Here is a 22,356-nt window from a genome sequence, read left to right as displayed (position 1 = left end):
AAGTGCAAAAATGCGCTCGATAAGTATTTGTGGTCAAAATCGTCACCAGCTCGGTAGAGTTTCTCAGAGTTCAGGGCAATTTGAATTTAATCACCGAGAGTGCTGCGACTCCATGTGAATGAGATGGGTCTTAAGTGGGAAGCACGCTGTTGTAGTCTTGTGTCACGGGCAGGACACTGCATAGTTACCAAGTGACACCTGGTCATGTCATCCCGTCCTATATTTTTAACCCACCATCACTTCCATTCTGAAATTTTTGAGTCTATCGTTACAATTCATTTTGTTACTTATCTGAGAGTTTTATGGTGTTCTGGGTGTCTATCAGTTGAACTAGTGTTCAGGTAGGTTCAAGGGTTGGAGTATGATTGTCGAGTGTCGTTCCTGCAACAAGCTGACAGAGGGGACAGGAGCAGCGACACCGCCCATCAACGCACTGTTGTGTCCTTTCGTTTGCATCACCACCTCTTGCTAGTCAGTCTCCCACAGCTGCCTCGCCCTGAAACTGGCACTACTCAGGTCTAGAATATTCCCTTATTCACCCACCTACGCATTCACATATATGAGCACTCACTTATTCATCCAGACATCCATGAACTTCTCTTACCATTCATCTATTCGTACACTTGCTTAACCAGTCGTGCACCCACAAACCTCTATTTATCCTTCTATCCACCAACGGAGTCATTCCCTTATTACCCCTCTCACGTCCACACAAGCACACACAGATAGAGACACACCCTTGTTTTGTTGTGAGGATGCAGACAACACTCGCCGCTGGCTGGTGGGCCGGTCATTCTTTATGCAAAGGCTAGGTGGAACGCAGATTTATTTTTAAACTGGAGTGATGTATAGTTCAAAGTAAGTGTTCAACAGGCTGGATCAAATGTTTTAATTAAGAACAGGCCCGATCAAATGTTGTAATTAAAAACAGGTCGGATCAAATTTTGTAATTAAAGGTGTCATCTTGTTAATTTTGTATCACATTTATATGTTGCATGTAAATATGAAACTTATTAAAGGAGACAGTAAGGAAATGACCTGTCAACCCATCTTTCCAAGTACATCGTTGGCCTAGACGGTGCAATTTAGCTTGCGAGCTTAAACAAGCATTTGCAATGCAATAGGTCTCGCATTTACACGAGTTTAAGCTATTGCTATTGGGGGCAAAGACTCAGTATGTTTTGTTCTCATACTCTCAGCTTAAGTCCCTTGGCTTCTTTCGTACTTAAGATAAAACTTAAGTGTTTTTTAGTTTTTAATAAGGAATCGCTTGCTGCCCTGTAACACCTCACTTTGACGTTGAACATTTTTACAGCACCATAACGTTAAAAACGTTCTCTAGAAAGGGCTTCGTTCTAGCTGTGCGCTAATCCAGCCTATTTATTATGTGCCTGTTTGACCTCTGATCACAGCAGGATTGTTCGAAAATGTTGAGTGTGTGGGCATGCTAATAGGGGATAATCTGCTGCATGGCTAAATTTATAAGGTCCCAAAGACGAGACCTATTGGCTATGCCAATGCTTGTTTGCAGATGTGGTGATTAAATGATTTTCACTGCTTGAAGGATTTGCCCAGAACCACAGTCTGTTTGAGCTTCTCGCCAGACTCGAACCTGGCTCCCCAGCTTCAAAGTCGGCCGCTCTAGCCGCATCTATGATGCATAAAAATGCCAACTAATTATTTAGAAACATTTTAAACTATACAGTGCCACATTTGACAAAAAATTATATTTAAAGCGTCAACTTACTGCAGTATACTCTTGTTTAGATTTAAAAAAATCAGTTTTGGAGGAGCCGGTAACAAGGTTGTCCAAAAGAAGGAGTACATACAAAACGAATATTACTGCGTTGCTGCAGACTGAGGCATACAAATACTACGAATCCAATTGTAGAATGTAGCAGTCTAACTATTTTACCATATCACTGCTGTTGCGCAAACACAATTTAGGTTCTATGGTAAAACCCAGTGGGTGCGCGACAGTACTCTTCAACGTGACGAAAGCGGATGTGAGTCTCTGTGGCATCATGTTGCAATAGTGATTGCGGAAAAAGAGCCTCCCCCATATTTGATGGGGAAGACGTGGGTCTCCGCCATGTTGGTGAGGGCGGAAGCGGTTCTTGGCGCCCTTTCCTACTCTCTAATTGCAGCATGGCAGCTCTGAGCGGTATTACCAACGGGACGCTGGAGGGTGGCGACGGGGACAACCGGGTGACAGTAGTGCTGGGCGCGCAATGGGGCGACGAGGGCAAAGGGAAGGTAGTCGACCTGCTTGCCATGGACGCGGACTTGGTGTGCAGGTGCCAGGTAAGAGCCCGCTTAGAGGAGACGGTAAGGACCGCCCATCATAGAGGTGGGAGTTTATTGACAGAGGGGTAGATGTGAAGGTCAGTTAGTCAATTTGAAGAACAGTCCACTTTATTGAAATATACCTTTTAATGGGTGACAGTGGTGAAAGGATAGCCATTTTAGGTAGGAAGTTACCTTTTGCCATGTTAACCTAACCTATAATACATATCTCACACGGCGAATACGCTATGATCTACCCATAATGCATCGTCAAAATTTCGCAACTGATTAAATGCTGCATCATTATTCTCGGACAATGTGTCGACGTTGCCCACTACGGCATTTCAGTGGAAAATATTTCTTCAGACAATACGTTGCCAAATGAAAGATTGCACCTATCAGGTGTACTGTAAGACAAGGCAGCGGCAGTGGTGTAACAGGTGTTTCGTTGGCCTTGTAATGGCACCCTCCCTCCCTATTCGCGGTTTCAAGTGTGAAATAGTCATGCTGAAGGTTCAGTGGGCCCCTATGGGCTACGGCGCCACTGCACCCGCTCCACAAATAAAAGCTACGCTCCAGGACAGCAGTGACAGCCAGACACGCGCTCGAGCTGTATGGGCATCGACTGAGTGGCGCGGGTGTTGTGTAGTAAGGGGAGTCTGTCACTGACCGTGCCACCTTTGTGTCTTTGCGGGAAGTTGACTAATTTGACATTTTACAGTAAAACCTACTTTGTGTTTTGAACAGGGAGGTAACAACGCTGGACACACCGTGGTCGTGGATTCTGTGGAGTATGACTTCCACCTGCTGCCCAGTGGTGTGCTGAATAAGAAAGCCATCTCCTTCATCGGTGAGAAGAATCCTGTACTTTCATTGGAAGCATCCAGAGAGAGCTGTGTGCTGCATGCCTGAGTCCCTACTGTTTCTCCTTTTTGTTTGTGACTCGCGTTAACATTTTGACACCCATCCCGCGCTCCTCTTCGTGTAAATTCACAATGCTCTTTGGGACAATTTGCAACGTTGTTGATCATTGGCACACATATTCGAGGGAACAAGCAGGGGGTGGGGAGGTTGGTGACGGGTATTTTACCTATGTATGTGCACTCGGGGGGGACACATAAATGACAGTTTCAGATCCCTAAATGTGCTTTCTGCGTAGTGGGGTCATGTGTGCTCTCCACTCTCAGGGACAGATGAGGGGGGGGGGGGGGGGAGTCTGTAAAACTGTATATTCTGCTTCAAGGAAACAGACACGTCCTTCAGTCTCTTTTATGGCTTACAACTATAATCTTAAGGCATTGTGCTTTTTGCACGCGGTCCTTTGAAGTATACACACACAAGCCTTCTCAGAGCTGTAACATGACAAAAGTGAGAAGGGCAGGTGTGAAAGATCTAATTCCTCCTTGCTTCTGTTTGTAGGAGTGAAGGAAGACGTGTCTTTGTCCCCTGGTACCAGAGAGTGCTGCGTAGGAACCACTCGACTTCTCCCTTTTATTTATTTTTTATTAAAGGGACATATAGTGCATGCTAGACCAGAATTCATATTTGGGTCAGTTTCTACAGATGCAGTGCCATGTTACAGATCTGACACTCGATGTCTCTAGGACTGTAGAGTGAGAACATGAAAGCAATTGTTTTGCTCTGGTGTTAAATGCAAAGAACACTGTGTAACGGAACAGAATTTGGGGCACCTCATGTTTCAGAACTGAGACCGCAATGTAAGAGGAAACAGTTAAGAGCCTGCACGTGTGAAGCTGTTAGACATTGGGTTACTGGTTGATTGGGGTGTGAGCCCTGATCGAGCAGACACCACGACCCTAGTCAGGGTGATAAACCCCAAATTAACATGTGCTCAACCCTCTGGTAGCTTGGCACAGAGCAGTCAGGCTGAACTTAGAGGCAATGAATGTGTAAAGTATTTATGCAACACTTCAAACAGTGAAAACACCACACCAACAGATCCCTCACTAGATTAGAAAAATAGAGCTGAATCTAATAAAACAAAACCTAAACAACAAATCCAATTGGTTGAACAGGGATTATATATTTCAAAAGAGTAAACTGTAAAATGGCACCTAAAATCAGAAAGCACCAACTGTGGCTATTTGGTCACGCTAGGCCAGGGCAAAGTCAAAAATTCAGGCTGACTGTGATGGAGCACAGGCTGGATATAGTTCCAGATTAGTCCCACTGAAGGTTTACCTTCTCAAGTTTTGTGCCAAGAGTCCTGTTTAGTGTTGGAGAGGGTTGCAGGGAGCAAGGAGAGTGTTGAAGGCGGGGATCGGCATGGTGCAAGAAGCAGGCCAGGCCACTCTGACGGGCTAGCTCGTGTTTCGTGTTGGCAGCCGTCCGTGGGCAATCAATGCTTACTATGCAAAGAGGCAGGCTAGTAGCAGTTCACATTGAATTTCGGTGTGAGCTGCGTGCTTCCAGTGCAAACAGGCCTGTGTTCATCATGAAGCAGCAGTTCCTTTAAGAGTTGCAGTTCTTGTAGCAGCACAGGTCTCTTTTCTTCCTGACAGTATTCACAGGTTCAGAAGTGTACTGAGAAGTTAGTGTCTGAGGTCTTTTATTTTTCTCTCTCTCTCTCAATATAACTTTATTTGAATACATGTATCCATAAAAGTGCAACAATAAAAATACATCCAATTAATTACATAAATAGGACTTATAATGAATTTAAAAAAAAGTTTAGAGATCCAGCGCCCTCAAAAGTACATAAAGTGCGAAATTGTTCATCAGAGCTATACAGTATTCATGGAGCAATGTGCTCTTACAGCAGCTTTCAAAACAGCACCCAAACAAATTCTCAGATGCATCATTCAGGTGAAGAAACAATTCATGTGTCTGTATTAAATGTCTAACTCCTTGTTTATTTAAACAAGGTACCAGAAAATGTTTGGAGTATATAAGATAAAACCCACAAAAAACATAAATTGTGACATTGACTGTTCTGAGTTGCCATCACATGGACATGGGGTAAAATCCAAATTAACGTTAAAGCCCAGCGGGAAACATAGCAGATTAATTTTGCTGTACCAGCCCTATACTGAAATAGAAGGCTTCGTTCCCACCGTTCTCTCACTCTACTTCAGTACATTGCCAGGTTATCTGAGGGGGCGAGTAACATGTCCTTTTATACCCTGATGCCCTCGTTCTGGATGGTGGGAGAAGCTTCTAGACTGGCTTTGAAGTGCATGGAATTCCCTGCTTCCAAGCTGGGCTGGTTGAACTGACCATACAGAGTCGTTAGGCCTTTTGTAGGAAGGCAGAGCACAGGCTATTCAGGTGTGAGGCTGAGCTCAGCTCCGCCGCCCATCCTGCCAGTAGATGACCCATTCAAGCACACCTAATCCCTTTATTTTGTGACTGTCTGAGAGGAATTCACAACGTCTGTCCGCTACACCCAGTCATGTGACCTAAGATAGGCTACAGGCACAAAAGGGCTAAGGACAGGAAAATGCCACCTTTCTAGAAGTGGCATTTTCAGAATTGCAATTTACAATCCGACTTCACCATAAGTTAGGATTCTAAATTGTGATTCCAGAGACCCCAAACATGCCATAGCTAGCAGGTACCAGTTTCAAATGGCAGCTTATTAAATGAAATAAGAAATCCTCAATGTTATCCTTTGGGTCAGGTAGACCTCACAGTAGTGAAAAACGAATTTAGGGGTTTTTTACTGCCAGGACATGTAAAACCTGAAAGTACATGTCAGACCTTTAAATTGCATAGTACCATGGTCTACCTTAGGAGGTACGTCTATGCAAAAAAGGCAAATTCAATGCTTGGCAAGGAAGTTTTAATGCGAAGTCGACGCAGCAGTTTAAAACTGCATTCAGGCTGCAAAGGTAGGCCTAGGATGTGTTTTAAGGTGCAACATAAGTGGAAGGCACAATGAGTGCTGCAGGCCCACTTGTAGCATTTCATTTACTGGCCCTGGGTACATGTAGTATCACTCTACAAGGACTTACAAGTAAATCAAATATGCCAATTGGGTGTAAAGACACTGTAACCATGTTTTTAGGGAGTTAACTCAAGCACTTTAGCACTGGTTAACAGTGGTAAACTGCACAGAGCCCTAAGATGACAAAAACAAATTCAGAAAAAAGTGGGGGTGAAAAAGGCAAAAAGTTTGGGGGTGACCTTGCAGAGAGGGTCAAGTCACAGAACTCCCGACGCGACTACCGGGAGCAACGTTTACCTGCCTGCTGCATTTTTAATTGGAACCCTGTCAGTTCCTGTGTCTGCGCCCTGGACTCCGCGCATTTCTAGGTTTTTAGCTTCATTACCTGCACGCGCTCCCGAGCGCCTTCCGCTCATCGCTCTCCTCCATTGCCGGCTGGTCACTGGAGCGGGGACGGGTGAGGTCGCCATCTTGGACGCTCTGGGGTTGGCGGTGCAGTCTCTTGGTCCCTCCCCCCCCCCCCCCCCCCCCTGGCAAGTACAGGGGTGTGGAATTTATTGAAATATCTACTTGTCCATGGGGCAGGTTGCTTCATAAATCTACTTGTCCTGTAACAAAATCCACTTGTCCCATTGGTGCCATGTTGTGCGGCGACAAATTATGGCAGCAATCTCATTATATAAGAGCTCTTATATAGCCTCTCTGATTATGCCAGGGCTCATACCATAGTAGTGTTTGAATACTAGCAATCCCTTTATGTTGCTACGTTTCCGCAGATCTACATACTGGAACTGAAGGTAGTGGTAAACAATAGTTCAAGGGTTGGAATGTCCTTTTGAGTCTGTGCGAACCTACTAACTTGCATGGTTTAAGGGTTTTCAACAACTCTTCTCTAATCTTTTCGAATATTGAGAAATGTTGGAAATTTACTCCTGACAATGGCAGAAGTAAACCTTCCAGAAATGGGAAAAAAGTGGTTGGAGGGAAAATAAACTTGCAAACACTCAGGTTTTCGCATGAGCAAATCTACACATGCATATTTGCTCATGCTAAAATGCAGTTCACAAATATTTTCTAGGAGTACTATCTCTTGCCCTACTGCTGTAAATTCTTGTGAATTCACGAAAGCCATATTGCTGCCCTTAATGCAAGGACATATACTAAGGGTGCACTTTTGAGACTTTCTTTAATAATTGGGCCCCTAAATTGGTCGGGCATTAACCATGACCTTTTGTGTTTATTAAAATTCTCTCTCTCTCTGTATCGGCTGGCTTCACGGTGAGTGACCGCATTCTGCTCTTTAACAAGTAGCGTATCAGCACACAAATTAGTTTTGTTCAGTGCCAGTAACTAATGTGGCAGTGTGATCTTTTTTGAGACCAAAAACAATTTTTGCTTTTGCCAATGTTTATTATAATGGTGAGGGTCTGGCAGCTCTCACATCAATAATGTTTCACAAAAACCATGCCAACACAAGTCACGCATTGCCAAAACTAAAAAGCTGACCACCATTTCAGACCTATTGGCTTTTCCAATGCTTGTTTATTTTTATGTTTCCCAAAATCTTATTGAAACTGGTTACACTGATTTTCTAATTTGAATATTTTGGGGAAATACTAGCATGCATCAGCACATTTTATTAAATGATGCTGCAAAGAAATGGTACCTGAAATTTTACAGTAGTTTAGCAAAAAAACATGTTTCCTACTTTCATTTTTTAGTAACATTTTATATTGAAAGCAAAAAATCATTAATCTTGCTTTTAAGCTTCTGCAAATATTTGCATCTAATCAGAGAGCATTCTGGGAGCATCATGCATAGCCTCATATTGCTAAACTTTGAAACCGTTTGTACACATTTTTATACTGGAACCACTGTCAGTAGTGCAGTCAGAACTTGCATTTACTGAGAGCGCTCATTCTAATAATAAAGGCTTTCAATTAATGAACCATAAATGCAAGTTTGAACAGCATTAACATATGCACACAAATATCAACTTAACTGCAGGCAGTGCCCTTCCCTGATCCTTAATGGGGTACTGCAAACTGGCAGCCAAAGGGTTTGTGCTGTAGGGGGTTGGGCCTGCTTGTCCCAAGGACAAAATGCACATTAAAACTTGTTGCCCTTGACCCCAAACAATATGTCCTGGGCGTCGGGCTATAGGAATTCCACATCCCTGCAAGTATATCTGGTGCCTGGCTACTCCTATGGCCAGCTTTGACTGACGTCACAGAACTCCCGACGCGACTACCGGGAGCAATGTTTACCTGCCTGCTGCATTTTTAATTGGAACCCTGTCAGTTCCTGTGTCTGCGCCCTGGACTCCGCGCATTTCTAGGTTTTTAGCTTCATTACCTGCACGCGCTCCCGAGCGCCTTCCGCTCATCGCTCTCCTCCATTGCCGGCTGGTCACTGGAGCGGGGACGGGCGAGGTCGCCATCTTGGACGCTCTGGGGTTGGCGGTGCAGTCTCTTGGTCCCTCCACCCCCTGCCACGCCCAAAACTTGCTGCTTGCGCAGCCTATATCATGCCACCATTTCCTCGGCAGCGCAGCGGTCGAGCGCAGCGGGCGCGACGAAGGCGCGCCGAAGTTGCGCCTAAGTTAAGCCCGTCTGCGCCCGTTTGCGACAGGCCGGGACCTGGGGCCATAGACTGTGTCCCTGCAGGTTTACACCTCTGCTCAACTGCACTCCCACAAAGCTGCTCTACCACTTACACCCTCATTACAGCAACATCTTGACATGCTTGGCATTTCTGCTTCTGATTCCTCTCTTTCGTCCGAGCTCCCTGCTCTGTTTACGGCCCCTTCTCTGCTGGGGTGCCCTTCTACTACTCATCTTTCCCCCTCTTCTAATATCGCCTCTGCCTGTCTTCTTAACACCCGTTCGGCTATTAAACATCAATTGGAACTATTTAAGCTTTTGCACAGAGTCCCTTGACTTTTTGTTTCTCACTGAAACTTGGTTTTCGTCTGATTCACTCCCTGATGTCCTGGCCATCCTCCCCACTTCCTACTATGCCCTTCGGTCGGATCGCCCTGACGGCAAGATGGGGGGGTGTGTGGCCATGATTGTTCGCTCCAGCTTACAGTTTCAGCTTCTTCCCCATTCTCCTATATCTAATGTGGATTTTTTGGTAGCCCGTTCACTCAATCTCCCTGTTCCCCTCACGGTTGTCCTTATGTATCGCCCCCCTCAATATATGCCCCTGTTCGTAGCCACCCTACAGGAACTTCTTGCCACACTTGTGGTTAATAACTCCTCGGTTCTCCTGTTGGGTGACTTCAATTTTTGGCCGGGTGACCCTAAGGAAGATTTGTCTTCCAAAGATTTCTCGGCTACTCTTCAGTGTCTCAACTTTCATGCTCATGTCACTGTTCCTACCCACATCCAGGGTCATATACTTGACCAAATCTGGTCACTAAGTTGCACGCTTTTCCCTCCTAGCATCTCTCCCTGCACTTGGTCTGATCACTCCCTTATTTCCTTTTCTTTCACTCTTGGTGTTCCTGATAGACCCCCCTCTACCCAAAAACCTTGTTGCACGCAATTGGAATCGGGTTGTCTTAAATTCCCTTTCTTCTTCACTTGCTTCTTCTACCCCTGATCTCTCTGAGCTCTCCCTGGATTCTCAAGCTGTAGCGCTCAGCACCTTGCGACCAGGTTGCTCCGCTCAGGAAAACTAAGGCCGTTCATCCCTATGACGCTCATAAATGGTTTAGCACCGATCTCAAAGCCCTGAAATTAGATCTGAGCGTCATTGGAGACATAATTATTGCCCCGCTCTTCGGGTTTAATATAAACATCTCCTATACGAATATAAGCGAGCCGTCCTGGCCAAAACCAATTATTTTTCTGAGAAAGTGGCCCTTTCTGCCAACAAATCCAAGGAGATCTTCTCTCTGGTTAATGACCTGGCGTTCTCGGACTGCACCAATTCCAGTCTCATCCCCTCTCAGGACCTCTGCTCTTCTCTCAATGACTTTTTCATTGAGAAGATCGCCAAGATCAAATTTAATATTCCCTCGCTTCCCCTTCTTTCTTCCATTCCTTCTCAGTCGGTACCTTCTTTTTTTCGATTCTTTTCCCCCTATTTCTTTAGACACATTTCTCACTTTGCTTATTAAGATTAAGTCTGGCTCTCCGACCGACTGTGCCCCTGCACGTATCTTGAGAGCATTATTTACTAACTGTCCTTCTCCCCTTCTTTCATTCCTTAATGCTTCTCTTGCCCTGGGCTCAGTCCCTTCATCCTTTAAATCTGCTATTGTTCTGCCTATTCTTAAAAAGCCTGGTCTAGATCCTTCACTCCCCTCTAACTTTAGGCCCATTTCCCTTCTTCCCTATCTCGGCAAGATTTTAGAAAGTTATGTCACTTCTTGCCTATCTGCTTATATTGAGGAGACCCATCTCTTGGCCTCCCATCAAGCAGGCTTCCGCCGAGGCCACTCTACAGAGTCAGTGGTCCTTGCGGTCCTAGATGAGTTGAAATCAAAGGCTGATTCCTCTCTCCCTCAAGCCTTGGTTCTCCTTGATCTGTCCGCTGCGTTTGACACGGTTGATCATTCCATCCTTCTCGACCGTGTCAGCGCAGCGGGCATTTGGGGTCCGGCACTCGCTTGGCTCGCCTCCTTTCTTTCAGGTCGTTCTCAGGCAGTTCATTTGTCCGGCTTTTCTGCCCCCACCCGTTTGGTCTCCTGTGGGGTTCCCCAAGGCTCCTCTCTTTCCCCTCTGCTTTTCAACCTTTACATCTATCCCCTTATTACTGCTCTTCTCGACCTGGGGGTCTCCGTGTATAATTACGCTGACGACCTCCAGCTTGTCTTTGATCTTTCTTCTTCATCTTTGTCTCTTTCGAAATTTCACTCTACTTTGGTCTTTATTTCTGAATGGATGAGCTCTAACCATCTTAAACTCAACCCGGACAAGACCGAGTTGGTCTTGACTGACTGCTCATCCAGTCCTTGGTCTTCTGCCTTTTGGCCCTCCACCTTTGGTTCCCTTCCCACTCCTGTTTCCTCAGTCAGAACTTTGGGTATCCGGATCAGTCATGATCTTTCCATGCACGCTCAAATCAGCTCTGTTGTTTCCTCTTGTTTTCTATCTCTTCGGCTCATCCGAAAGATTTCTCGTTTCTTTTCTTCAGACGCACTTAAAATCATTATCATGGCCTTGATCACCTCTCGCCTCGACTATGGGAATAGCTTGTACGTGGGCATTCCAGCTTATGAAACACGCCGCTTGCAAGCTATTCAGAACCAGGCCGCCCGTCTCATTTTCCACCTCTCTAAAACTCATCATATTACCCCTGTGCTCAAGTCTCTTCATTGGCTTCCTGTTTCTCAGCGGTCGCTTTTCAAAATGGGTTGTCTTGTTTTTCTGGCTCTTGCCCGCTCTGCTCCGGCTTTTATCTGCTCTTATTTCCTCTCACACTCCTGCTCGCACTCTTCGCTCTTCTACTTTGGCCCTTCTTAATGTCCCTCGTTTCCGTAAATCCAGAACTGGAGGCACACGTTTTTCTGTTCTGGCCCCCCATTTCTGGAACAGCCTTCCCCTCTCTATGCGATCCATTCCTATCTACTCTCATTTTCGCAAAGCACTGAAAACTTTTCTGTTCTCTCAGACGTATTCTTGCTAAATTTCTCGGGCTGCCCTTGTGACTGTTGGTCTTAGCTATCAGCGCCAGGAAGCCGCTTGGCCACAGTGCGCTTTATCAAATACTTTTTTCATTCATTCATTCATTTAATTCAAGTCCAGCAATGGCTGAAAGCAGTGTGTGAAAGATATCTGGTCCGGAGAATGGAGGTAGTCTTTGTCTCAACTTCTGGGAACAGGTTTCAGATTATATTCTCTATCTTCCTCTGGGCGCTAGTATGAGTATTATAGGTTTAGGGCCCTGTGTCACTCCCTTTGACCTGAGCCAGATAACTGTGTGTTATATGTTACACTTGGATCTGTTTCTGTCCTCTTCTAGGATTCTCTTATAGACTTGCTGTCCTGACACTATCTTTCTCTTGCTCTCAACTAAGGCAACGGTGTTGTGATCCATCTCCCCGGGCTCTTTGAAGAAGCTGAGAAGAACTGTAAGAAGGGGCCAGGTGAGTGCTGCATATCACCTTGTGTCGTCCTGCCTTTATTGCACCATTGATGTATTGTTGCACTGCTTGTATTTGAATTGTATATTTTCACTGTGCTTTTGTCTTATCTTATTGATGCACAATTTGTACTGCTCGCATTTTAACAGCATGTTTATTGTATTGTTGTCTTTAATGGCTATGTAAGTTGTATAAATTATGCTGAACAAACCTGGTGTATGGGATGGCAGTGGGTGACTCTAATAACACATGCCCACTCCTGTTCTTTAGCACCGCATCATCGCACTGTGTGATGGCTCGCCACTGATCACTCTCACTCTTCTTACTTCTTAGGGCTCCATGGCTGGGAGTCGCGGACAGTCATTTCAGACAGAGCACACATAGGTAAGTGACTGCTGAGGCTGAACTAAGTCTGTTAATGGAATAGCAGATGGGCTAGTGGTAGGTGTGATGGGCTCTAGAGTTTTTTTTTTTTTTTTTTTTTTTTGTGTGTGACGCATTCTGTACTTTTTAAAGCACCCTACAGTAAAGTCTCTGGTTTCTCTCCTAGTCTTTAACTTCCACCAAGCTGCTGATGGAATCCAGGAGCTGCAGCGGCAGCAGCAGGCCGGCAAAAAGTAAGTCTAGTCTGGTAATTTTGCTTTTCTTTGAACTTGGGGAACTGCGGGGTTCGGATCCAGCATGTCCTAAGCCTATGAGGGATTAGAGCTTCGGGGTTTCTAATATAATGCTAGTTCAGATTCCATCAGAGGCATGAAAGTTATATCAACGCGTAGCTTTCCGTCAGGTGGGTGTCTGTCTGGTGAGCCACCAACACCTGGAAATTTGCTTGGATACAAGTGTGTACCTGCACACCACCATTCACTCCTTCCTCCATTGCTTAATTTGTTTTGGTGGTTGCAGGAGGTCAATCATTCAAATGGCATTTGTGAAGTGCATCACTGTCAGGTCTTGAGTCTCTGACTGAAGTCTCCCAGCGAGGGGGCTGTACGGAGCTGGAGTGTGAGGTCGTTCCAGGTCTAGACCGCGATGTAGGGAAAGGATTGGCCAACGCTGCAATGGATGCAGGGGCGTGTGTGAGGGCGAGTGAAGAGGAGCGCAGGTGTCTAGAGGGTTTGTGGAAGTTCAGTTGATGGTTGATGTGGGCAGATCCTGGGTCATGGTGGGCTTTGTAGGTATTCATTAGGATCTTGAACAGGCATCTTTTCTGGATGGGCAGCCAGTGGAGGTCTCAAGTGGGGAGGTAATGTGGGTTTGTTTTGGGAGGTCCAGGATGAGTCTGTCTTTAGCTTTCTGTGTGGTCTGGAATTTTCTTAGCAGCTGGGAGGAGATGCCGGCGTAGAGGGCACTGCCATAGTTGAGGAGGCTGGTGCTAAGGCCCTGAGTGACGGTCTTTAAGGTGTTGGATGTGATCAATCTGAAGATTCTGCTGAGCATGCAAAATGTATGGAAGCAGGAGGCAGTGACTGTTGACTTTTCATTTCATGGTCATTTGGCTGTCGAGGATGATGCCGAGGTTCGCATGCAAAGTGAGTCGGTGTGAGTGTAGGTCCGAGTTCTGCAGGTCACCAGTTGTGGTCCCATGCAGTGGTGTTCTTCCCAAAGATCAATAATTCGGTTTTGTCAGATTTGAGTTGGAGGCAGCTTTCTCTCAGCCATTTGGCTACGTTGGTTATGGCGTCATGGAAGTTGGATTTTGTGCTGCGGGGTCCTCGGTGAGTGAAGGTCTGTTGAGTGTCGTCTGCGTAGGAGATTATGTTGAGTCCGTGGAATCTTAGTGTCTGGGGGGGGGGGGGGTGTTATGTAGATGTTGAACAGGGTGGGTCTGAGGGATGATCCTTGTGGTACGCTGCATATGTCTTTAGGTGCGGAGGTGAAGGGAGGCAGTCTGATGCTCTGCGCGCCCTGTAAGGAAGGAGGTGATCCACTTGAGGGTGTCTTGCTATATGCCTATGTTGTAGAGTCTGTTGGTGAGGGTAAGGTGGTGGGCACTTGCACTCATTTTTGGGGACCAAAATATACATTTCTTCACCAGACGTTGACCCAGAGAAACAGAGTATAAAAAGTAACCTGAAACGGATGACCTGTTTTACATCATACCTGGTGATGAGCAAAAAATTGGGCACACCTTTTTGCTGCTTATGTGGACTATGCTTTAGAACGCGTCTGCACTTGTAGGTGTCTATGGTAGCACAGTTTGCAGATTCGAGATCTATGCTGGTTACCGCAGTCAGTTCACTCCTTTTAAAGAGATGTAAAACCCACATTTAGGCCCAAGAGCATTTGAGCTCTGTGATTAACCTTGAAAGTGGCACGCTGTCTTTGTAAGCAAGGTATACAGACCTGGACGTTGCAGCTACAACCAGGTTATTATACTCCAAAGGCACTCGCTCATTGGCATTTGTGTGTCTCAAGAAAATGTTGGGGTGAGAAAGACCTGTAAAAGGAAAGTACATTTGAAGATATGGGCCAGGATACTAGTTTCAGTGGCCCTCGCTTCTTACTAAGGCAGGGCTAATTAAAAAAGAAATAATTAAGTGCCAGAGCCCAAGGTATTCCTCGGGGTACAGCAGCTTGCACAAGCCAATGCCCCTGCTAGCGCTGCCTAATACAATTGATACTGTTGTCTTCTAACCATCACACTTAAACAATTGTGATTATTTAGACTGTTCTATAGCACCTAAAGCTGTGAGAATGGCCTGGACAAGGTACTATTATTGTAATTTAAAATCCTTTTTAAATAATCTCTGCTTAAAAATGAATACACAGTGCCACCTTGTGGTGGACTGTCAGAAATAAGCACTGGTGGTGTGAAATAAGTGCCGGTGCTGAGCACCAGAAAACTCTGGCACAAATCAAGCCATGCACTAAGGCCTTCGAATACTAGCTTTTTGTTGTTTTTTCGCAGTCTCGGGACCACAAAGAAGGGCATTGGGCCTGTCTATTCTTCCAAGGCCTCTCGCACCGGACTTCGCATTTGTGACCTTCTTGCTGACTTTGAGGAGTTCTCCAAAAAGTGAGTTCATTGCCATGTATCTAGCCCCCACGGAACCCATGACTCAACATTTCCAGCCCCCCCCCCCCCCCCATAGGAAACCTGTACAGTCTTGGATAGCTATTATCATTTTGGGCAATTTCCCTCCATTTCTTGGAAAGTAATTGTTTTGGGTAAATAGTTATGTTGTTCATCTCCTATATGTAAAGGTAGCCACATGTACAACAGCAGAATACCCTGCATGTTTTATGTGTGCAGGAGAAAATCTGTTCATTTCTTTCTTTTTTTTTTTTTTTATCGCTCATTTTTTCAGGACATATACTAGTTGTCACAATTCTTAATTCAAACAATTAACAATGCCTGACTGTAACCCATTTGCTGGGCCTTGAAGCCCCCCGCCCCCCCCCCCCCCCCCCATTCACCCATGTCAGCAGTAACCAGGACCTTAAACCTTTGACTTGGAGTGTTGATGGATAAACTGAGCATCTCTTCCCCCCCCCCCCCCCCCCCCCCCCCCCAGGTTTAAGGTCCTGGCAGAACAGTACCTCAACATGTATCCGACGCTGAGTATCGATGTGGAAGGGGAACTACAGCAGCTTAAGGTGAGTTGGATGCGACAATTTTCTTTAAGCGGCTACCTTGCTGTTAGCTGTGTTTTCTTAGCTTCTGAGCATACCTGGATACAGCTTAAAAATAAGTTGTTAAATGGACATCTATCTGGTGTAATGGCGCTTTAGAGTAGATAGATCAAATCTAAGCAGTGGGAACCACAGTGAAGGCAAGGGATTTCAGAAGCAGAGATGATGGATGTAGCGCTGAAACTTTTCAGACACTCACCCCCAATCACAGATCTGGGTTGAATCCATCATCGTTCTCTAACTCACTTCGCCACCCCAGTTTAAACCCAGCCAAATGCAAATCCATCTTGACCCTGTTCCTTATGGGAACAGTCCAGCCCAAACTGCCAAGCCAGGCCTTCCCTGGACCGCAAACAAACAAGCAAGCAACAAAGGTGATCTGCAGAGAAAAGGCTTCAGTTCGTTCAACCCTGCTTTGTATTTGGTTAAGCTGATGACATTCATCTGTTGAGGTAACACATTACGGGAAAACAGCATTAGGAAGGACCCATAATTTTCATGTGTAGTGTGCAAAAAAGGTAGAAGTGCAAACACATGTACACATAGTTGTTTTATAAATGGCAGTGGAACTTCATTTTGGTGTTTACACAAATACATGTAGAGAAATATTATTGCTTTTATTAATTTTTGTAGTCCATACAATTCGAACATGTCATTTAGTGGACGCTACATAGCAGATAGAGGCCCTGGCAAGATAGAAGAGGGTGTGGTAATAAAGACTGCGATCTAGATTTCAGCTTGTTTGAGTGAAAGAGCAGTAAAATAAAGAGCTTGGCTGTAAAGATGGTCTGAGGGAAGGGTTCAGTTGGAGAGATGAAAGTTGACTGTTAAATAATATAATAATAATTTGTGGCGGCAACATCCATACTACAGACTAACCTGTCTGCAGGAACTCTGAGAGCAGGAAGTGAGATTGGAAAATAAATGTGTGTTTTTGGAGTTCACCATGAGGCCTAGAGCTGATGTGTGCGTAGGCATTGGAAGACTAACGGTGTAACCCACAATCCGCGAGGATGATCAGTGAGGTTACCTGGTTGATATTGGCCCCACCAGGTGTCCCTGCATGGTGTTCCTCATAAACCATTTCAGCTCCTACCTCTGAGCAGAGAAGGCTTCACAACTCTTAATAGACTGATAGGTAAAAGTAGGACAGTGCGCCCCTCTTTGACCTGCAAAATGTAGTAGAGAAAGCAGGATGAAGGGATTTAATCTCACTTCTTACTTAACACCTGCACAGGAGACACTGAAGGGCAGTTCTGGGCCACTTTGCCCACTTTTTCTCCCTGACAGATGGGCTGACGTCTGTGTGTGTGTGTGTGTGTGTTCTTGATGTAGCCACTGTCAGTCTGCTTGTGAATAGCACAGTTTACAGTATGTCAAAGGGTTGTGGCTTGCTAATCTGGAGGTAATCAAGATGATAGTTCCAGGTTTAGACCAATTATCTACAGGTCTGATTGATTACGCCCCAGCGCTTCTGTTGCCCAAGCAGAGTCGATGGCTCTGTCTGTCAGCATTAACTGTTGGGTTCTCAATATAGTGACTGGGACAAATACCTATCAATACCTATCAGTTTTCACAATTTGCTGTGCTTGTCAGATGTACAAGGCTGACCCAAAGTATCCCAATTTTGGTTTTTTTTTTTGGTTGAAATATTTTTATTTTGAGGGGAAAAAAACACATTAAACAAGGCATGAATACACAATGCACAATAATCGCCCTTCCACCCCTGTCTCATATGGCAATTACCCAGATATAGGGTCCATTGTATGTGACTGTTAATGAGTTTAACCGGGCAGACCGAACAATTCAAGAATATTTTACACATGTTTCCCAACAGCAGGGACATACATTACTTCAATCAAGGCCCCTTGCCCTGTTGTCCTGATAACAATCCCTCCTTCTCCACTTCCACCTCCAAATCGATATACTTAATCCACTGTGCCCATATCTTCTGAAATTTCCGCAGACAGCCCATAGCCCTGTACGGCACAAAGTATCCATATCTATGGATACTTTGGGTCAGCCTTGTACATCTACGCCTTTTGATTTATCTGGTGACTATTGGTGTATTGCTGTAGCATGGAAGATCGGTCAATGCTATAGGTCCTCCAACAAATCATAGTTCTGCTTTTTGACTGCAGAACGCCCAAGAGGTATTCCAGGGATGTTGTACCAGGTGCTGACTGGCTAGGATATATTTTTGTGTCCAAACTGATATTTTAATACAGCCAAGTCCTGAATTGGTCTGTCTTCTGTGGCGTACTCTGAGCACCAAGTGGGCAGAGGTAATATTCAACTTCTTGAAGCTAAATCCAATTTTTTCATGAACTGGGAGGTCCTTGTTTCCCACCTGCACGTGAGAACCTTTCTAGGTCTCGTCATACATTACAGGAACATGGACAACTATGGCAACATAGGTGTCCCTCCCCCTCCTTTACTGGCCTGACAAAAGTAGCCACGGAAAGTCATTTAGATGCCCTTTGAAAGTGACATTGCGTAAAGTGTGTGGGGCCGAAAAACTTTTCTGTATGATAAAATATGTGTGCCCCTGCCCTAAGTGCCCATCTGTACTATTGTCTGGATTCCTAACACTGATATTTGTTTTTTGTTTTTGTTGTCATAGGCAAACATGGATCATGCATGTGTGCCATGACATAGACCTGTATCACAGAATGTTCTCTTGTTGGTCAAGGAGGAGCGCACAAAGCGCTAGCTACCCTAATAGTGTTGGGAGGCTACCGCTTTCACCAGGACTTAAAACGGCACAAGCACGCTGGTGGCAGCATGCTTTGTAGTGATCAGTAGGAGTGAACAGGTCCTTTTTAACCAGTGTCACTGGAGGAAGGGCGACGGACTCACTCGCCCATTCAAAAGTTCTGCTGCTTTGTGCTTTACTCACCCTTGGCCTACATCAGTTGGATGTAGAGTGCTGCACAGCACGGGACTGGTGACTGAGCTGGATCTGTGTGTGTCTCGAAAAGGTAAAATATAGAGAGAGAGCCGTGCTGAAGAGTACAAGTGTTTTTTTGTGCATCCACTTAATGTATATATGCCTACGAGGAGTAATCGCATAAGAGATGTAGTGCTGTGCACTACATGCGCAATAGAAGCATGTGCTGGGTGTATGTGTGCTTGCAAGAAGTGCAGTACATGATGGGTCAAGTGATGTGCAGTGTGCACCTGGTGAGTGTGTGTGCTGACTGTGTTTTTTTTAAATAGCCCACAATGGTTCAATACAGAAAGGATACAGTACTGAGCTGTACGCATTGAGTGATGCGCGCCTGGTGTGGCACCGTACATGTACGTGACAGTATGTGCTGTCCATACACTGATGAAACTGTACCTGCAATAGTACATTACATGGAGGACCCTGGGTTCCATTCTGGGGAACCCGGGCCTGCCTTGTGAAGACAAGAGGAGTAGAGTCGCTGCAGCCCCAAAGACGCTTTTGACTATTTCCTAAGAGTCAAAGGGGCACTCTTGAGTAAGGCCTACTAGTGAGCATTCACTGGATGAGACTACAAGTAAATCAGCAATTACCCAACCATATTGCAAAAAAGAAGGTGGGACTGGGATTTGCGAGACAAACACCAGAGCCCCGACCACTCTGAGTCAAGTGCAGAAGAGGTACTTGGCCCGGTTACTCAGAATCCATAGTAGGTTGGAACCCGGGACATCAGGAGTGAGAGGCCCAAAACCACCATGATTGGGCCCAGTAACCCCTGATTGACCTGTGGCCCTCTTAAAGGGGTTCTGACAAGGTGCCTGTTAGTAGTGTGGCATAATTTAGTACTTTTAAAGTGGACTGTTGCTTCTGACGAGGTGTAGCAGTACTGGCAGTAGCAGAGAGCGCAGTAGACTTCACCAATTGTAAGGTGTTAACTTGAGAAGAGAACCGTGCTGTGAAAGGCTGAAAATCCCATTTCTCTTCAAGGATTGGACTTCAACAAGGAGTATAGACAGTGATTTTTCTTGGTGAAATGTTGATTGGCCTTCTAGAACTATTTCTAACTCTGACTGGGACTCTCTTGGACAGGAGTAAATCCATTGGGTCTGATCTGAGATGCATATTGCCTGAGCAAAAGGATTAGCGTGGCCTGGGATGCTTTTCTTTCTTGCGCTGTGCACTTATTTTCTGGCCCGACTGTCTAGTCTGCCCATCCACTGGAGCTGGTCTAGTATAGTGATGTTCAACATTAAAGCCTTGGCTGTACTGAGAAGAGGGTGCACCTGAAATATTTCTCCATCAATATTAGAGGATGCTTGCTGCCCCTTCTACCAAGCAGCTATTGGGTAAATCATGGTTGGATTTGAGCTGATGGACAGTACAAGTGTATAGGCCTTTTTAGGTCTCGGCTAGCGAAGGCTGCGCTTGCGCAGTATCGCTTGGCGAGATTTAATGTTTTTCAGTAGTGGGGCTTGAACCCGCCCTCTTCTCCATTGGCTGGCTTCCTAAACGGAGGCCAGCCATTGGAGGAGAGGGGCGTCTGTCCATTTAAGCCCTGTCTTTTTCGGTTTCGGGGGCGTGTTTTTTAGTTTCTTTCTCTCCTCTGGAATGTAAACATTCCAGCCAATGGGAAGAGGAGAGAAAAAAAACACGCCCCCGAATCCGAAAATTGCACTGCGTTTCTCCAAGGCATTTCTGCTTGACCTCGGAGAAAGATGGTGGTGTTCATGTGTTCACCTGGAAAATACAAAACACGTGGTCAATATTACTGGCCCAATGGTGAAATCCCCGTATCTCGGGGCCCCTCGCCCCTCCGAGGAGGCCCTGTCTCTGCTGCGGACGCCGCAGCCTCCGCTCCTTCCGCTCCCGGCCGGGCCCCCAGCTCCTCCTTCAGCCGCCCTAGCTCGGGCCCCCCGGTGAGTCGTGGCTCTGTGTGTGTGGGGGTGGCTCTGTGTGTGGGGGTGGCTCTGTGTGTGGGGGTGGCTCTGTGTGTGGGGGTGGCTCTGTGTGTGGGGGTGGCTCTGTGTGTGGGGGTGGCTCTGTGTGTGGGGGTGGCTCTGTGTGTGGGGGTGGCTCTGTGTGTGGGGGTGGCTCTGTGTGTGGGGGTGGCTCTGTGTGTGGGGGTGGCTCTGTGTGTGGGGGTGGCTCTGTGTGTGGGGGTGGCTCTGTGTGTGGGGGTGGCTCTGTGTGTGGGGGTGGCTCTGTGTGTGGGGGTGGCTCTGTGTGTGGGGGTGGCTCTGTGTGTGTGTGGGGGGTGGATGTGTGTGTGTGGGGGGTGGATGTGTGTGTGTGGGGGGTGGATGTGTGTGTGTGGGGGGTGGATGTGTGTGTGTGGGGGGTGGATGTGTGTGTGTGTGGGGGGTGGATGTGTGTGTGTGGGGGGTGGATGTGTGTGTGTGGGGGGTGGATGTGTGTGTGTGGGGGGTGGATGTGTGTGTGGGGGGTGGATGTGTGTGTGTGGGGTGGATGTGTGTGTGTGGGGGGTGGATGTGTGTGTGTGGGGGGTGGATGTGTGTGTGTGGGGGTGGATGTGTGTGTGTGGGGGGTGGATGTGTGTGTGTGTGGGGGGTGGATGTGTGTGTGTGTGGGGGGTGGATGTGTGTGTGTGGGGGGTGGATGTGTGTGTGTGTGTGGGGGGGGGTGGATGTGTGTGTGTGTGGGGGGTGGATGTGTGTGTGTGGGGGGGGGTGGATGTGTGTGTGTGTGGGGGGTGGATGTGTGTGTGTGTGTGGGGGGGTGGATGTGTGTGTGTGTGGGGGGTGGATGTGTGTGTGTGTGTGGGGGGTGGATGTGTGTGTGTGTGGGGGGTGGATGTGTGTGTGTGTGGGGGGTGGATGTGTGTGTGTGGGGGGTGGATGTGTGTGTGTGGGGGGTGGCTCTGTGTGAGGGGTGGTTCTGTGTGAGGGGTGGTTCTGTGTGAGGGGTGGTTCTGTGTGTGTGGGGGGTGGCTCTGTGTGTGTGGGGGGTGGCTCTGTGTGTGTGGGGGGTGGCTCTGTGTGTGTGGGTGGGTGGCTCTGTGTGTGGGTGGGTGGCTCTGTGTGGGTGGCTTTTTTTTGTAGGTGGCTCTGCGTGGTGGCAATGTGTGTGTGGGTAACTCTGTGTGGGTGGCTCTATTTGTGTGGGTTGCTGTATGTGAATGGCTCTGTGTGTGGGTGGCTCTGTGTGTGGGTGGCTTTGTGTGTGTGGCTCTGTGTGTGGGTGCAAATGCAATAGGTCCCGCATTTGAGAGTGATTAAGCTATTGACATTGTAAATAACAATGCCGTTACTTTAAATGTTTTAAAAACAAAAACATAAAAATAATGTCATGAGCAATGCCAATAGCTCTAACTTTAAAAATGCCGAGACCATTGCATTGTAAATGCTTGTTAACTTGGTCACTGGGTAAAAGACTGCCTCCTGGTTCTCCCAATGTAAAATCAGCACCACCGTGACCTCAACTAAGTCCCTGCCTTCCCTGAAATGTGCATTCGGCATTATGCAGTGATAA

The 22,356-nt window shown here is 46.5% G+C and overlaps 1 protein-coding gene across 1 annotated transcript in view; it reads left to right on the top strand.

The window, feature by feature from the left end:
* Positions 1 to 2,075: 2,075 nt before the first annotated feature.
* The window catches only part of LOC146798630 (adenylosuccinate synthetase isozyme 2-like), a 70,955-nt gene continuing 50,674 nt past the window's right edge, over positions 2,076 to 22,356 (top strand). Inside the window, exons 1-7 of the mRNA XM_085625947.1 lie at positions 2,076 to 2,304; positions 3,034 to 3,136; positions 12,222 to 12,290; positions 12,621 to 12,671; positions 12,838 to 12,904; positions 15,196 to 15,303; positions 15,803 to 15,884. Of these exons, the coding sequence (XP_085482073.1) occupies positions 2,149 to 2,304; positions 3,034 to 3,136; positions 12,222 to 12,290; positions 12,621 to 12,671; positions 12,838 to 12,904; positions 15,196 to 15,303; positions 15,803 to 15,884 (636 nt within the window). The 5' untranslated portion in view covers positions 2,076 to 2,148. The remainder of the gene's footprint in view (positions 2,305 to 3,033; positions 3,137 to 12,221; positions 12,291 to 12,620; positions 12,672 to 12,837; positions 12,905 to 15,195; positions 15,304 to 15,802; positions 15,885 to 22,356) is intronic.

This window comes from Triturus cristatus, chromosome 9 (assembly GCF_964204655.1).
Source record: "Triturus cristatus chromosome 9, aTriCri1.1, whole genome shotgun sequence".
In the NCBI taxonomy this organism is placed as follows: Eukaryota; Metazoa; Chordata; class Amphibia; order Caudata; family Salamandridae; genus Triturus; species Triturus cristatus.
The sequence above is the reverse complement of the archived record's forward strand: the minus strand, read 5'-3'. Positions and strand labels throughout refer to the sequence as shown.